This window comes from Phytophthora sojae (assembly GCF_000149755.1).
Source record: "Phytophthora sojae unplaced genomic scaffold PHYSOscaffold_4, whole genome shotgun sequence".
Lineage (NCBI taxonomy): Eukaryota > Oomycota > Peronosporomycetes > Peronosporales > Peronosporaceae > Phytophthora > Phytophthora sojae.
Window position 1 is genome coordinate 61,277 of NW_009258118.1, and position 17,079 is coordinate 78,355.

The 17,079-nt window shown below is 53.7% G+C and overlaps 3 protein-coding genes across 3 annotated transcripts; 2 read left to right on the top strand and 1 right to left on the bottom strand.

Moving 5' to 3' along the window:
• Positions 1 to 1,818: 1,818 nt before the first annotated feature.
• PHYSODRAFT_502384 (hypothetical protein) lies at positions 1,819 to 2,162 on the top strand (the record flags this gene model as incomplete). The annotated part of the gene is made up of 2 exons (XM_009527209.1): positions 1,819 to 1,938; positions 2,061 to 2,162. Coding segments are annotated over 2 exons (222 nt in total), but the record flags the coding sequence as incomplete, so codon positions are not given.
• A 4,859-nt stretch (positions 2,163 to 7,021) lies between these two features.
• On the bottom strand, positions 7,022 to 7,275 carry PHYSODRAFT_330524 (hypothetical protein; the record flags this gene model as incomplete). Its single annotated transcript, XM_009527210.1, has 2 exons — positions 7,022 to 7,174; positions 7,207 to 7,275. The coding sequence occupies 2 exons, from the start codon at positions 7,273 to 7,275 to the stop codon at positions 7,022 to 7,024; spliced, it is 222 nt and encodes a 73-aa protein (XP_009525505.1).
• A 2,226-nt stretch (positions 7,276 to 9,501) lies between these two features.
• Positions 9,502 to 16,980, top strand: PHYSODRAFT_314242 (hypothetical protein; the record flags this gene model as incomplete). Its single annotated transcript, XM_009527211.1, has 4 exons — positions 9,502 to 9,559; positions 9,631 to 9,812; positions 9,902 to 9,980; positions 10,052 to 16,980. 4 exons carry the CDS (start codon positions 9,502 to 9,504, stop codon positions 16,978 to 16,980), a joined length of 7,248 nt encoding a protein of 2,415 aa, XP_009525506.1.
• Between the last annotated feature and the right edge of the window lie 99 nt (positions 16,981 to 17,079).

Genomic DNA, 17,079 nt, shown 5'->3' on the forward strand with positions numbered 1-17,079 from the left:
TCTGAACGGTGTAAGGGATAAGGAGCACAAACAAACTGCAGACTTCATCAAGAGCTTCTTCCAAATGGCTCTTGCAGCTGACCGTGAAGAGGGCCCGTCGTACATGGCAGCTGATGGCGAAGTCGTTACGCCGACTCGCCTGTAGCAAGGCTCCGTGGGCTCTTCCCTGCACTTTTAGCAGTCGATCTAAAAATTGATGCGCGAGAAGAACCTTTTGTTTGAGCAGCTCATTTACGCAAGGACAATTGATGGATTTCCCGAGATTGTTGATATAATTTACGCGCAGTTGGAGAAGTATGGTCTGTTTCTACGCATGGACAAGATCTGTTTGTACAACAGAACCGCGAAGTGGTGTGGCCGCGTGCTGACCAAGGACGGTGTGGCGTATGATTCGAGTAACATCCAAGCTCTCATTGACATGCCCGTGCTCGCCACCGCTGGAGCACTACAGCAATCCTGTGTGCTGCGGACTGGATACGTAGCAGTCTAGTCGACTTTGCTCGGGTCTGACAGCCTCTACAGGCGCGGCTGGACAAGGAGCTGGCTGGCACTCGCCGCACCAAGCGAGTGGCTAGCAACATCTCCATTGAGTTGACTCCAGATGAGATGTAGAGCTTCAATAACGTGAAGAAGCTACTTCAGAATGCTGCAACGCTTGCATCACCAGATCCAGCAGGCACTATCTGCAGGTACGGTGATGCGAGCGACGAAGGCTGGAGCATCCTTTTATCGCAAATGAGGGACCGGGACAATCGCGCACCAGTCAGCGACCAGCACCTAATCTCTTACACTGCATGAGCGGGATTTTTCATGGCGCCTCTAAGAATTGGAGCGTCATCGACAAGGAGGGATACCCGATTGTGCACGCATGCTCCGAGCTGGACTACCTGCTCATCAGAGACAAGGGATTCAACATGTTCACTGACCATCGGAACCTCATCTATATTTTCGCTCCTGGCACGGAAATCAAGAATCACATTCGTGACAAGCTTCTCTGGTGGAGTTTGAACTTCAGTGAGTACAACTATTTAATTGAGCACATTGCTGATGAGGACAATGTCTGGGCTGACATGTTCTCCAGGTGGGCTGGTAAAAAATCGGCTACAGCTCGAACCTGCTCGAGGAATACTGCGACGTCGTCTCAGCTTCGCCCCCTGGTTGATTAGTAATGGCCAAGCATCGATGGCATTCGTGACGCTCAACGGGGCAAAGTGGCGCCCACCTCTCATCACTTGGACGACCAAGATGTGTACGTTGACTCCAGTTCCAGGCCGTGGACTCAGAGGAAGCTGAGGATCCCCCTTTCCGCCTCATGATTGTGGCTCACTGTGGGACCCAAGGGCATCGTGGGGTGAATGCAATGGTGCAGCAACTGGGGCGATTCTTTGACATCACTAGCGTGCACATCAATGCAAGAGCGTTTTGCGTAGACTGCCTACTGTGTTGCCATGCGAAGGGAGGCAACATCGTCCCCAGACAGTACGGCGAGTTTTTCTGATCTGAGGAGCGAAATGAAAATATGCACATGGATTTTCTTTACGTTGGGAGCTACGACGACACTAGCGACTACATTTTAGTGCTGAAGGACGACTACTCTCGCTTCTGCGAACTAGTGGTATGCAAGCAAGCCGACGCAGCAACAGCAGCCCATGACATTCTGGAGTGGAACATGCGATTGGGCCACCACAAATACCGATCAGCGATACGACAGCCCACTTCAAGAACGAGTTGATGAGTTCATGCAGGGTCGTCAAGGATTTTCTGTTGCATACTGCCCATGTGATGATACTAGAATTTCGACGACGACAACAGCAGTGAGTCGACCTTCTCCCACTTGTTCAAGCGAACCTCAACCAGACACCAGTGCCATCGCTTGCAGACTTTTCACCCATTGAAGTGTTCACGGGGCTCGAGTGTCCGTATCCGCTCAAGAGCATTGTCGTGCAGACAACCAAGGGTAGCAAGCAAGAGGTGAGCGTTGAGGCTATGCCGGACAGCATTACGACAAAAGTGCAATCGCTCCGCCAACATCTGCGCTGCATGCATCAGCGTTGGAGGAGGCCAAAAGCACACAAACACGCCGCAACAAACGTAGCCAGCGCAACGCCACGTCGGTCAACTTTCACATTGGGGGTTTTGTACTCCCGTGGAGCACCAACTGACTGGTGTCACGCGTCACGTGCACGCCTCTCGCTTGAAGTTTCATGTTGAGAGCTCATTTGATGTGACGGAATAAGTGACAGAACACATTGTCAATCAAGATGTGTATCTGACGGGGCGAAACTTTGTCGAGCACCGCTCCAGTATAGAGCATGACTACGAACTGCTTGTCGCGTTAGAAGGTCTCGAGGACATCGAAAACTCGTTGGAGCCCATCGGCAAATGCCACAAGGACATGCGAATCAAGCTACAGCACTACATCGATCAGGCGGGGGATGGTAACCTCACCGCATTCGCGCTGACCCTCTTACCCAGCAACAGCAACCCGCATAAGGTAGCAATGCCTACGAAGCCAGTGCAGCCACTGCCGACCAAGAAAAAAAAACCGTGGCTCAGCTACAGAAAGACGGACAAGGACATCGAAGAATCGTAACCACAGCTGGCCTGCATTGGTGGGCTGTGTAGTGTGCGGATCATTGGCCTATCCGTTGACCGATGGATACCGTCGTTGCAAAACTACGTCTAGTGGTAAGAAGCGGAGGAAGCGAACACGCGGCGGTTACCATGGGAGTTCTAGGAAAGAGCACACACGAGTAGCTGTAGCTGAGGCTAACCAACTAATCAACATCTGTATTTGCATCCAATAGCTCGAGTAGACTAGCAGTAAGGCCACCGCCGACCCAAGCTCAAGTTCAGGCTTCTGTTATCCCTGTTGGCTCGTTTTTCTTCGACGGAACAGCACTCCACCGAACGTAAATGTAGCCTTTAAGAAGCGCAGAAGCGCAAGTCTAATCCAGAATGCACCTCCACACCAAAGGTAAACCACGAAAAACACACCATCCGAATTCAGAATATCACGATTTCAGGGTCCAGGATTTCCATCAATTCCAGAACGTGGCACTCCGAAGACACCTTACACAAATGCCCTCTTTAGCTCAATAAAACCAACAAATACAGAGTATACAAACACTACAACTAGCCGCCACCTAGTCTTTTGGACCTTTGGACGGTGGGTCACACACATTAGGCTCACTCGAGTCTGAAACTCAGGGGCCTAGCTCCCCTGAAACGCATACAAAATGCGTACTACCCCCAATACAGGAGGAACATACTAGCGCTTTCAGAAATCTTCCTTTCACACAAGCAATCAATACAAAATACTGGAGGCGATTACCTAGCACCCCAATACCCTCTTAAAATAATATGAAGCGGACTACAAAGGAATAGATGTGTCACCCCAGGGCGCTCAAGGCCGTCGCTGGTCCCCACCTAACTGGACTTAAGTTTGATGGAGCGCACACAGACGGCTGTCCATGCCGTTGATATGTCCTTAGCGTCCCACGCTCGTAGTCTCAGGTCCTCCGGATTTCGGTCGGCATGCTTGGCTGAAGTTACTAGGGAAAACTAAACCCTGTCTGTCTTTTATCAGCTACTCCTCTCTCTCTCTCTCTCTCTGGATTTAGAGAGCCTGAGTTCACGGTCCGACTCCAGAAAACCGTCTAGAAATCCTGGGTCACCGGCATCCAGGCAGATGAATTCTGGATTTCCGCGCGGCACCCTGGGTGTCAAGTTCTCTCCATCACAGACTCACGTGTATCTCACCAAATATCTGGCCGCCTGCGCATGTTCACGGGGGTAGTAGCGGGGTTTTAGGGATTTGATCCATTGTAGTGATCAGGCCTGCAGCAAGATGAGGTGTACTCTGGGATACGTCCGCCAGAGACACTTTCCGCCAGATTAGGCGCCCATCGTAAGGGAAAATTGGCGGCGGGACTGAGTGTTCTCTGGAATCCTGGGTGTGCACTCACAGGATTCACACTTCCAGCAAGTTGGGCCCTATCCCACGGAATCACATCTATCCCGCAGGAGTCACTCTTGCCACAGCAGTGCCACATCCAAACCATCCACCAAACAAAATCGAATACAAACTCCAAGTCGAAAGGGTGACGACACAGTAGCGGGCTGCATTCGTGTTCAGTGGCGTGGTCCCGTCGTCCATGATCCAACGACTGCACTTTTCCCGCAGTTGCCGTGGACAGTTTGACGAACAGCAGTGACAGCAACAACACCAACGCTGCTACTACTATAACAACTGCTGCTACCGTTGCCTATGCCGCCGTTACGCCGTTGGATGCCGTCAGTGTTGTTGTCCCAACTCATCGTTGGTATTGTTCTTCCGGTTGGTGCCGATTCACGACCTATCGATGTCAATGACAGCGGGTAACGGCTTTAGTTGTTTTCGCAAGTAATACCTAGACTACCGCCTCAAAAATTGGCCCATAGTTTTATTCTTAAAAATGGTCGGCCTTAGTAGCCAGGTTTCCCAGATTCAGAATTTTCTTAGAAAATTGATTCCACAGATATTATCCACGTTTTATTCCAGGGAATCTACAGATTTCCCTAAATCGTGCAAGACCCCATCAAAGTAATCTATGTGACCGGCATAAATTTTCTGACCAGGTACAATGGGGTGAAAAACCTGGAATAGTTATGTGTGCGGAACTTTGGCAAAAGTGGAAGTGACTGCATCCGGCTTGTGTCGGAAGAGCTCTTTTCCATCCCAGCTCAGGGGTAGAATCCGGATTTCGTGCAGGTATCGATACCTGCAATACTCATATGTGCGCTACTCGAGTAAAAGCGACGTCCGTCGGCATGGCGAGAAGCGCCAAGTAAAGCTATCATTCTAGTATGTCTCCATCACGTAATTTTAACTGTTGTCCAGATGTCGTCCAGGAAGTATCCGTGTATTAAGAGTGGAGCCTCCAAATGCATTACGCCTTCTTCACTTCTTGCGACTAGCGGCGATCCACCTTCAGGATTGTTTTCAGCATTGCCCAGCAAAGCATGATGATACCCGTTGGTGTTACATCACTTGGAGCGCTATCGCTGACACAGGTCCAGAAGCAGCAACACACGAATACCACTGCCCGACTGAAGAGACTCGACCCCCTTGACAGTCGTGTAGCTGGGCGTAGTCGAATCAGCAGTAATAATCTCACTTGCTATCTTCTTCAATCGCTTCTTATTACGCTTGCCATTCTTGATGTCGTACGTCTTCCCTTTTTTGGCATCTTGGTCGACAATGAGGCATCTTCAGCAATATTTCCCAAATTTGACGGGTAGCAGCTCAAACGCATGCGTCGAAACATCTGCATCGATGCTTTGGGTGAAAGCAAGCCCTTGCGACTACTTTTTCCTGTTTAGCCTCGCCATGACCTTGTGACGTGGCCAAACTTGCCACATGATTCTTGTACTCTATCTCGCCAAGCGGTGTATAATTTCCACAACCACCTCGTTGATTCAATTTCGCCATGTGTGGACAGACCAGCCTTAGCAATAGCCTCCACATAGCGATCACCGTCTGCAACGTCTTCGGCGTCACTGTCTGGTCGATCACCTCGTTTTTCGCAATGGCGACAAACCCGCAAGAACTCTCCGCTTCTGCGGCCGAATCCCTGCTGGGCTCGACGATACTGTTCACTCTCGCTCAGAGCCGAGGTCTGTCTTGAACACCTTTGTCACCAAAGACTGTACAACCTCAACTAATACATACTCTGCGATGCGATTCCGGCTGAAACATCTGCAAATACAACCAAAACACGGTAGACATCTGATCAAAACCTGAATCACTCGAAATATTTGACCAATACACAGGTAAAACCTGGAAAAACCTGAACATACCTGGGCCATATCGACGAGAAGGGGATGACCAGAGGGTTGCCGATACACCATCGAGTGTCTGCAGGACAGCTTCATGGTTTGTGCGAACTCACAGTCTCTAGTAAATATTCGTGCTCATCGTACTGGACGGTGATCGTAGTACGGTTGTCTTTGATAGTTATCAGCAATTGCGGCACCAGTAGTGACGTCATACTGCGTTTTGATCGCCGCTGCTACCGATCGCGTTGCCATACCGAGTGCAATACTCATCTGCTCACAGTACGAGACGTCTCGCAACGTCCCTGGTATCTCCACCTTGGCTTTGTATTCTTCTTCCTTGCGTCGCTGGTAGGCCAGTAGATATTTCATGCTTGCACACTTAGTCAGATCGCTCTTTAAGTGTAGTGTTTCAGCTTCTTGAACATGCTTTTCACGCGATGGTTGGTATGATTGTACGTCATGTCGGTAGTGGTGTGCTTTATTTGAGCCTGCACATCTTCTTCGTACACACCATACTTCTTTGGGTTTGGAATTGTTTTGTGCAACCACTTGATCACATGGAAGTAACAAAGTAACCCGCGAACCTTAGGAAACCTCTTGCGGATGACATCAATTTCGCGCATGCCCTTGTCGACGATGCCAATCCGCACGAAACACCAGCGCTCGTTCGCCCGCTTAAAGTCCTCCATACACTTTGCCATGTACCACAGCTTTTCGTCTCGATCAGCGAGTATACACGTGTTGCCCGTTTCCGTATTGGCCCATCGCAGTCATCGCGAGGAGCTGCTAAATATATCTAGTCGATACAAGGAACACGCCCTGGTCAAAAGTTGGTAATACTTAGCCAAAACCTGCAAATATAATACAGAGACTTACCGGTTAGTCTGATGCGTGCTGTCCACTTGAATCACCTCTGGAAATCTCTCTAGCATTGCGAGTATATGAACACTCGAGAAGGCTATCACGCCAGTCTCGCCCTGCGCGTTCTCATGCACCGAGGCCACGTTTAGTGGTGACATTCACGATCATCTCCGCTACCGTGTCGTCGTCAGATGGATCAATTCCTAGTCATCAATATCCATAAAGTCAGTTTTACAATCTAATCATGTTATCACAACAATAACTAGTCTTTCTCGTGCATCTGTGCGACCACGTTTCGAGCGTCTTTCATCTTGACGAGGTGGTTGGACTTCTCACAAACTTAGTTGTAGATACTTGAAGTTCCAGCGACGACCTCCTCCTCGTCCGACTCTTCCTCATCGATGTCATCACCAGTGGATGTGGCGCCTCCTGTGGTCGCATGAGGGCCGAACTGCGTGACTCGTGAGTTGAGGGTACCAGTGATCGCCGCGATCTGGCGCGCGTGCTGGCCAACTTTCTGCGCACCTCCTCCTCCTGTCGTGCTCGCTCGACCAGCTGCGCCTTAATATGGGCCATCTTAGGGGTGCGCGCCATGGTGATAGGGCCTCTAGGCTGACCTGCCGTCGCACGTTGAACGTGACGTGACTGGATTTGGCCCCCTCGAATTCGTGGTTGTGAGGCAAAAGCTGAAATGACGGTATTTAAAACGGGATAAACCATCCCTGGGAAATATCTGCCGCCAGACCTAAGCTAGGGCTTCGCGAAGGCTGGGATAGGTATTATAATACATGATAACTTTGGTTAGATTCACTTTATCGGGTGCGCTTACTCGTTGATTGAGCAGTATGCGGAGCCCCTAATTGAAAGGCAAACCAGAGAGCACAATTGTGCTCATAAGATATTGCATAAGAAGATACAGATATAAATAATCGAAGGTGCCTCAATAATGCAAACATATGAGCCATGGACATCTCCTTCGCAGCCGCAGCATCTGCCCGGCTACTAGTACGAAGAGCGATTCGCATATGAAAAAAGGCGTACCTTGTAAGATCGGTCGCCAGCCTCCATCAATCTCGCCTCCACGTCAGTCAACACCAATTGACCTTAACACGCGCTACCGGATCATCGCTATTTTGAATCGACGGGCGGACAGCGGGCAGTGTCGCAATTAATCCTGTTTAAGCTGTGATGTCAGCACTTCATCGCATAGCCCAGAATACAGCTATTTGCGTGCTCAGCGAACAGTCAGAACCTTATATTTTTTGAGAAGGCATGTTTCCCGAGCTGTACCACACTTAGGGAGATGTATTGTTTTAGTGAACGGTGGAAATGTGCCCAATTAGGGTTTCACTAATCAGCTCTCGTAAAAAAGAGATCAGACGGGAAGATCTCCGGACCTGACTTTAAGGATGCGCGGGAACAACATAAATTAGCCTAGCCAGCGCTATGCAAGTGATTGAAAACAAGGAGAGCGATGGTAGCATCCAGCGCGGCGCCTAACAAAGCTACATTAGATACACGTGAAGTTCGCGGAGATTTTGTCCGCACTGGCCCTCTTCAGCTTAGCCTTGGAACTTCGAACCTGGAAAAAAAGTTCCAAGGGCCGTATTTGGCGGTGTCTTCACACAATACTTAAACTGGAACCTCGAACTTTCAGAGTATCCTTCCGAGCATAGAGTTTAGAAGGTAAACCCCTCAGTTCATGTTTGGCAGTACGGCGAACGGGCTTTCTTCATGCTATCGCTTGATCGTCAGACTCTGGTGCCGGCCCGAATCTGTTACCGCTAATGCATCTAGACGGAATCTTTCCCCGCAAGAACTTTGGCGGGTCCTCCTAACATGAGTATCTCCTAGCAGACACCCGCCTCACGCTCGGCCAACAGCGCTCCCTACTCATCCGACGTGCGGACAGAGAGCCTGGTGCTGTTCTCGACCACGATGGCCATCTCTCGTCTTGCGGGCACAAAGGGAGCGTTCTCTATTGTGGTCGCTCTCTTGTGCCCTTCAGTCGGTAACGGCACGGTGTCTTCGCTGCGTAGCTGCAAGCGCACGAGCAGCAGGTTCTTCTACTTGCAACAGGGCGGCTGGAAACGGGGGAGAATATCCTGCCTGTGTACTCAACATCTATTTGATCTCGCAAGTTCCAAGCTCCAGGGGCGAAAAGAGGCCCCTCTAACTAGGTCACTGAAGTGGGGGGGGTCTGCGAACTTTTGTGCCCGTTTTCGCGGTTCCAGGGCAAAAAAGGGCTTACATAAAGGTGATTTCCCCTCGAACCTGGAACATGTCACTATTTTTTCCAGGTTCGAGGTTCCAAGGCTTAGCTGAAGACCCCCACTGGGGATTATCCAGGCAAGTGTTCGGCCAAGTTGAGTGCTTAGCTGTACTCGAAACCCGTGCGGAAACGATATGTAAGCGCACTAAAGTGGTTAAGTCAGTACATCTGGTCCTTGGGTCGCTAGCTTAAATCCTTTGACAACATATAACCTGAGGGGACTTATATATATCAGGTGTTCGCTGAGCACGCAAATTACTGTAATACCAACCTTACAAAACCTGATCGCGAGCCAAAAGTCTTACTGGGGTTAGTTGGGTAGCCGGTTTCCAAGGGGTAAACTCCGCTACTCAACAAGATTTGTCAACCTTCAAGTCCATAAAAACAATCTGGAACGAAGGTAGGGTGGAGTGATAACTATCAAGGGTTTATCGTATTGGAGAGGTCCTTACATTATCATATGGCTACATCGCCCCACATGGCTACATCCATGGATCCGCGCCCCTTGAGGATCCCTTGACCATTGACACTCGCACTGATCGACAGCCATGGGGCAGCTCCAGGGCAAGGCGGCGTACCTGAAGGCCACGACCCCCTTCTTGAACGGTTGGCATCCATCTCTGCACGCTTTCGTTCTCCCACGTTGTACCATCTCACCTGCTTGTTCTGCCGCACAGCCTCGGAGCGGGACGTGAACAAGCTCTGGGAGTGCTTCAACGACGTGGCCGAGGGCTTTGGCCTCAAACAGGACGAGCTGGTGGAGATCTGCCGCTCCATGCAGCAGACGCTCGAGATCCACGCGCGCAGCGAGATGGACCAACTCAGCGCCGCGCTCTTCACGGCGCTGGACACGGACGAGGTGCAGGACGCAGTCGCGAACTAATACGCAGCAACGCAGCGCTCGCTATTGTATTTGCTGATACTTTTTACGCTGTTGGTGGGTTACAGAACGGACTGGTGGACGCTCTCGAGTTTTTGGGCACGATGGCCATGATGTCCGCCATGCCAGTCCCACAGAAGCTCACGTGTAGGTTTGCTGGGGCAAGAGTGGCTTGTGCGTGCACTGACTGACATAGGTTTCTGTTGCTTGCGCTGTAGTCGTGTACAATTGCTACGACTTTAACGAGACGGGCCAGTTGTCGCTGGACGAGCTCACGCTGGCCTTCAAATCCACGTTGACGGGACTGTGCAAGCTATGTGTAGGCGTGGCGTGTCCGACGGAGCTCGTACTAGAAGACTTGGCGCAGTACGCCTTCCAGAAGGCGCAAAAGCCGGGGGTGGACGAGCTCTTATCGCTACCAGAATTCTTGCGCTTTGCGGAGACGACGCCCGAGGTGACCTCGTGGGTTGACTACTTCGACTGCCCTGCTGAGTACGTGGACGAACAGGACGGCGATGACAGCGACGCAGAGCGTGAGGCAGCGGCAGGGCTTTTGGCGCCTTCAGCACTGGACGATGATGCCACTGCTAGAAAGAGAGACGCGAGTCTTCCGCATGACGCAACAGCTCCGGACTTCACGACGGACAAAATGCTGACACGGTGTCCTTGGCAGCTCGCAGTGGTTAATGCGACACCCAGCGCGCCTCCCACGATTGATCCGCGACTGCCAGCAGCTAGTCTTGAGCTCGAGTGGGTCTATGGCTTTAACAGCGACCTGCGCAACATCGTGCACTACGTCTCTCCTGCCGAGGCAGCTTACCCTGCAGGCAGCGTCGTTGTTGTCTACGATACCGTGGCACACCGACAACGATTTGCATGTCACCACTCGGGCCTTGTTCAAACTCTGGCTGTTCACCCTACGGATCGCCGCGTGATTGCAACAGGTGAAGCCGCTCTGCTACCGAAAATCGTGGTTTGGTCGACGCAGACGCTGAGCGAGAGTGGAGCTGGTGGCGGCGGCGGGGTGCTCAGCGTTATTCGCGGCTTCCATCGTCGTGGTGTGTCCCATTTGGCGTGGATGCCAAACGGTCGAGCTCTCGTCACCATCGGCCAAGATGAATTCCATTGCGTCGCTGTTTATCAGTGGGAGAAGGCCGCAGCTCCAGTTGATGGAGGAGCAAGTAGCGGCGAGGCCGCAGACTGGAGCAAACCTGCAGAGCTCATTTTCGCAGGCCGTGGAGGTCGAGAGCCCGTGCACGCGCTGACTGTGCTGAATGGACCGTCGGGACAATCTCAATTCGTGACAGGCGGACGGCGTCATTTATACTTCTGGACTCGTGAACGCGATGCACGGTACGCAACTCCCCATGCTCTCTTCGCTCGACTACCTGGAGTCTTAGGACGCAAGGCAAAAGTGCAGACTATCCTGAGCCTAGCAGCTCTACCGGGCGATGCCCAGGGCAGCGGAGCCATTGCAGGCACTGCGCGCGGTCAAATGTTGTTGTTCGAAGGCCGAAACTGTGTACGCGTGCTATACGCTCATGCGGCTGCAGCGACAACTCTGTTTGCCTTCAGTGGTGGAGTTCTCAGCGGTGGCAAAGACGGTAAAGTGCGCATTTGGAGTCGGAGGCTGGAACCTGGCGCTCAATTCGACTTGGTGGCACTGGGTAGCTCTGCTCCCCGGGTCCGCAGTCTCGTAGCTTCTCCTGATGGCGGCGCAAAACTGCTAATCGCTACTGCAGGTGCCGAGATTTTTGAGATCGCGTCAAGTGACGGCTCCAATCTGCACTTTGGTCCTGTAGTCTGCGGACACTCGGCGTTCCAGCTTCACGGGCTCGCTGTGCATCCACTACGGCGCGAATGCTGCTCGGTGGGGGACGATCGCACCGTGCGTGTGTGGGACCTCTCTGCCCACCGCCAACTACGCGTTGCCGCACTTGATGCTCCCGCTCGAGCCTGTGCGTACTCACCTGATGGGTCAAGTATTGCTGTGGGCCAAGGCGTTGATGAGGAGGAAGACGAGACCCCGACAGTGACAGATCCAGATTTATTGGCGTGGCGTCGGCGACAGCAACCCAAGTTGGTGAATCCTAACAAACAAGGGGCCTTCGCAGTGCTGACGGAGTCTTCGCTTGCCGTGAAATTCGAGGCCAAGGACTCAAAGAGACCAATTCGAACAATGCGCTTCTCCGGAGACGGGCTCACTCTGGCTGTGGGGCCGAGCGACAACTGCATCTACTCGTACCACACCGAAGACTGGGCGTCCAAGGGTAAGTGTCGTGCTCGGGATGCCGGAGTTATCCTCAACACTTTCGACTTCTCGACGACTGGCGAGTACATCATGGCCAACGCCCAGAACCGCGGCGAGATGGTGTTTTTTGAAAGCTCCTCGGGCGTTGAAATCACACGCGTAGCCACATTGAAGGACGTCGAGTGGCTGTCGTGTTCGTGTCCGTACGGATGGGGTGTTCAAGGAGCTTGGCCGACTCGAAAGATGCAGGCGTACGAAATCTCGGCGGTAGATCGCTCTCCAGGTGCAGAGAACCCGATGCTCGTCTCGGGTGACACGCTCGGTTCCTTGCGGCTTTTCCGGTATCCATGCGTGAACCCCGAGGCGATGTGTCAAGTTGCACGGGGTGCCGCTAGTACCATTTCCACCGTGCGCTTTACCGCTGATGGAAACTACGTTGTGGCTAGTGCACGGGACGAGCGGTGCATTTTTCAATGGCGCGTTGAGCGTGAAGAAATGGATGTCGATGGAGGAATGGCAGGCAATGGGGACGGTGACGATGTAGCTGCTACGTCTGATGATGAGCGAGAGACTAGTCACGGAGGAGAGCGTTCTCCGTTTGACGAGGCTGTGGGTATCGGCGATTTCGCGCTTGAGCTGTTGGCAGAAAGACTGCAGGATCCGACGATCAACCAGGAAGATGAGGAAGTTCCGACCGAAGGAGACCCACCAAAGTCCAGCTCTACACCACCCACTGCTTCAGCCCCTCCTCCATCTAAGCCGTGGGCCAGTAGTAGCGTTCCGCCTTCGGAGGCTCCAGATGACGGTGACTTGGAGCTCTCAACTGTGCCTAGTGACAGCCTCGAACTCGAGTGGGTCTACGGATATCGCTGTCACGATGTCCGCAACAACCTTTTCCTGACACGTGCCAAGGGCTTAATGGTCTACCCTGCAGCAAACGTCGTGGTGATACTGGACAGCAAGCTCTGGCTGCAGCGCCACTTCAAACAGCACACGGACGAGGTCACGAGCCTAGCAATTCACTTCGGCCAAAGCGGTAAACCGAGCAACGCTGCGCTGGAGGTTGCAGCATCAGGACAAATGGGGCGTCTTCCAGTCATCCATGTTTGGCGCATCGACTCGCTCGAAGTACTGGCATCTCTACGCGGATTCCATCGTCATGGTATTGCCGAGCTGCGGTTTAATTCGGCGGGGAACCTGCTGGCGAGTGTTGGGCTGGATGATCGCAATTCACTGGCGCTTTACGACTGGCGAAGTGGCACACTGTTGGCACATGCAAGCACGACGTCCGTAGGCCGCATTCTTGGCGTGAGTTTTCAGCAGGAGGCTGCTACTAAGAGCGCTGCACCAGCATCTGATGACTCAATCGCGCCCGGAGAAGCACCGGTAGTCCCCGTCGTGATCGTGACTGTGGGCGTCAAGTCGGCCTCTTTTTGGCGTCTCGCAGCAGGCCAGACTCTTGTCAAGAAAGACGCTCTACTCGGACGCAAAGGTCGACAAGGAGGCTCGCCTCCTTCTTTCCTGAGCGTCATGTGCTGCGGCAAGGACGCCATTGCAGGTACAGTCAGCGGGGATTTGTATCGCTTCAAGGGTACCGAGCTCTCCAGTATCGTACCAGCTCATACGCGAGGAGTGGCAGCCTTATACTGTTCCTCATCAGCCTCAGGAGGGATTGCTAGTGGCGGACAAGACGGCCTCGTCAAGCTTTGGAGTGCTGACTTGGAGTGTCTAGCCGAGTTTGGGGAGTTTAACGCGGCGCACCACGCAATTCGCAGTGTTTTTTGGGACTCAGCACGCGAGATGCTGCTCGTTGGCACGCGAGGCAGCAGCATCCACCTCCTTTCGTCGCTTGATGGTGCGCCGGTGGGTATGAAAACACCAGACGGCACCCCCGTGACATCGTTGGAGACCCATGCACGAGGTGAGCTGCATGGACTGAGTGTGTGCTACTCCAAGTCGCGAGGCTGCACCACCGGTGACGACGGTGTACTTCGCATTTGGGACTTGGCTCATCACATCGTGGTGATCACCAGCAAACTCGACACTAGTAGCCGCGCCTGTGCGTACTCCCCGGATGGGGATTTCGTTGCTGTGGGCTTGGGGAGCGGAGGAACTGGAAGGCGACACAAGAAAGACGGCAGCATGCTGGTGTTTGAAGACCGTGGACAGAGCGTGGAGCTCGTGTACGAGACTCGCGATACAAAGCAGTCGGTGACGGTTCTCCGCTTCTCTCCTGACGGTCAATCGCTCGTCTGCGGGGCGTTGGATGGCTCTGTGTATATCTACGACGTGCCCAGCAACTACACCAAGCGAGCCGTTTTCTCCAAGCACAAGGCCCCAGTCACGCACCTTGACCTGGCGAGCGACTCGCAATATGTTCGCAGTAATTGTCGAGGCTTTGAGCTGTACTTTGCGGATGTCACCACCGGCTCGCACGTGGCCAGCGCCACAGCGCTTCGCAACCACATCTGGGACACCTGCAGCACCATCTACAACTGGTCCAACCAAGGGGTTTGGCCGGTGGCCCCAACAGGACTTGGTGACGCTGTGAAGCGGGAGATCACTTGCTGCGCCTGCTCGTTGCCCGGCGCCCCTTACCAAGGAAGCAATGCCATTCTCGCAGCGGGGAACTCTCATGGAGCAATTAGCATATTCAAGTATCCGAGTTTCGTTCAGGGGGCTGGTGCGAAGACCTACTATGGACACAGCGGTGCTGTCGCTCAATTGGGCTTCTCGGGAGCTGGTGGGGCAATTTGCCTCAGTATCGGTCGCTCGGACCGCTGCATGCTTCAGTGGCGACGGCTTTATGGAGCTGGAGGTAGTGCTGACGTCCCATCTAATGGAAATGCTAGCATAGTGAAGGATCCTGAGGACGACGCCGACTTGGAGGCTGAAGGACGTTTCCTGCCCGAGGCGTTCGTCAACGATGGTGGAGGCGCTCAAAGCGAGGTGAAACCATTCGTAAGCGCCATGCTGCCTCCATCAGGTGACGTGCAGGAGCCCAGTGAAGCGGATGGAGTCGCTGGTCAACGATCATTTGAGCTAGAGCACGTTTTCGGCTTGCGGTCGCACGATGCCCGCCAGAACGCCGTGTACGCTCGGCCGAAGCGGATCGTTTATCCGACGGGGTGTGTCGGTGTGAGTTACGACCGACGTGAGCACCGACAGCAGTTCTACACGGGACATACGCGACCGATATTGTGTGCTGCTGCATCCCCTTGTGGAGCTTTTGTTGCGTCAGGAGAAATTTGCGCCCAGAACTTTGCGCATGAGCGGCCACGCGTCCACGTCTGGGAGCCGGCTACTTGCACGCGGGTGGTGGAGCTCAGCGCCTTTCACAGTAAAGCTGTGACCGCTCTATCCTTCAGCTCCCCCGATGGGAAACTCCTCGCTGCTGTGGGTCAGGATGAATTCCACTCGTTAGCTGTGTATCGGTCGGCATCGGGACGCTGGTTTGACGGCGCGTTGTTTGCGAGCTCCCGCACAACTCGCCACGCCGTGTTCTTTGTCTGCTTCATCGAGGACCCGCAGAGTGCAGGGGGCTGTCGATTGGTCTCAGGAGGCGACGACCACGTTTTATTCTGGAAAATTGCTCCACCAGCTCTCACCGCTCGGGACGGCATCTTTGGTGCTCGCGCGCAGCGCCAACCCATGCTGTGCGGTGCCTCGATGGGCGACCTCGTGGTGACAGGCTGCACTTCAGGTCATCTCTACGTCTGGGAGGCTTGTGCTGTGTCAAGGGTGATTCCAGCGCACACAGGTAGCGTCTACGCCATCCATGCGACGCCCTCAGGGTGTGCCACAGGAGGACGCGATGGTCATGTCAAGCTCTGGGCTCGCACGACGTTGACGCCTCTGGCCGACTTCGATGTGTCTGGGCTGAAACCAGCACCACAGGATGCTGCCGTGCGCTCGCTGTGCTGGGATGTGGCTGAAGATCGCTTGCTGCTTGGGACAAAAGGAGCCGAACTGATCGAGTTGTCTCGCCTCACTGGAGACTCGATCCTCGTGTCCGAGAGTCATTATGACCGCAGTGTTCAGCTACAGGGACTTGCTGTTCACCCACTGCGACCCGAGCTGGTAGTTTCGGCCGGCGGAGACCACACTGTGCGTCTGTGGCATCTAGAGAAGCGCTGCGTGATCACGAAGACAGCGTTGGATGGCGCTCTGCAGAGTGTGGCGTACTCCCCGGACGGCAAATGGTTGGCCGTGGGCTTTGGAGGATCCTCAGCGGCCAGCAAAAACAGTCACAAGGACGGCGCGTTTGCCGTGCTCGATGGACAGACGCTCGAGTTGCTACATGAAGGTCGAGACAGCAAGCTGAGCGCGTTGGACGTGACTTTCTCGCCGGATCTGACGTTGCTCGCGCTGGTGTCGGCCGATCACTGCGTGTACTTCTACTCGACGCTCGACGACTTCTCGCTGCGCTTCAAGTTCTCCAAGCCGAGCGGCCGAGCCACTCGACTCGACTTCGCTGCCGACAGCAGCATGGCTCGAGTGTCGACTGACGCCTTCGAGCTGCTGTTCGTGAGCACGATGGACGGCAGCCACATCACGTCAGCCGCCAGTGCCGCGGACACCACATGGGCAACACACAAGTGCCTCTTTGCGTGGGCTGCCCAAGGCGTCTGGGACATCGCGGGGAAGCCTGACGACCACGTCCACGCCCTGGCGAAGGCGAACACACAGGAGATGCTGGCCGCGGCCACTAACCAAGGAGAGATTCGCGTCTACAACACGCCATGTCTTTCGAGACACTCGGAGCAGCACAAACTGCATGGCCACAGCCTGCACGTGGCCAACGTGGCCTTCACGTGTGACGACTCGCGACTCGTTTCCATCGGCGGCAATGACAAGAGTCTGTTCGTGTGGAAAATTAGCAAGAAGAGGACGTGAGGCGCAGTACACTTCAACATGGTAACCAATCAAAATGCGCCTTACTTTTCACAGTACAAGTACGAACATGTTCACTTAAGCGTTCGCTCCCTCGAAATT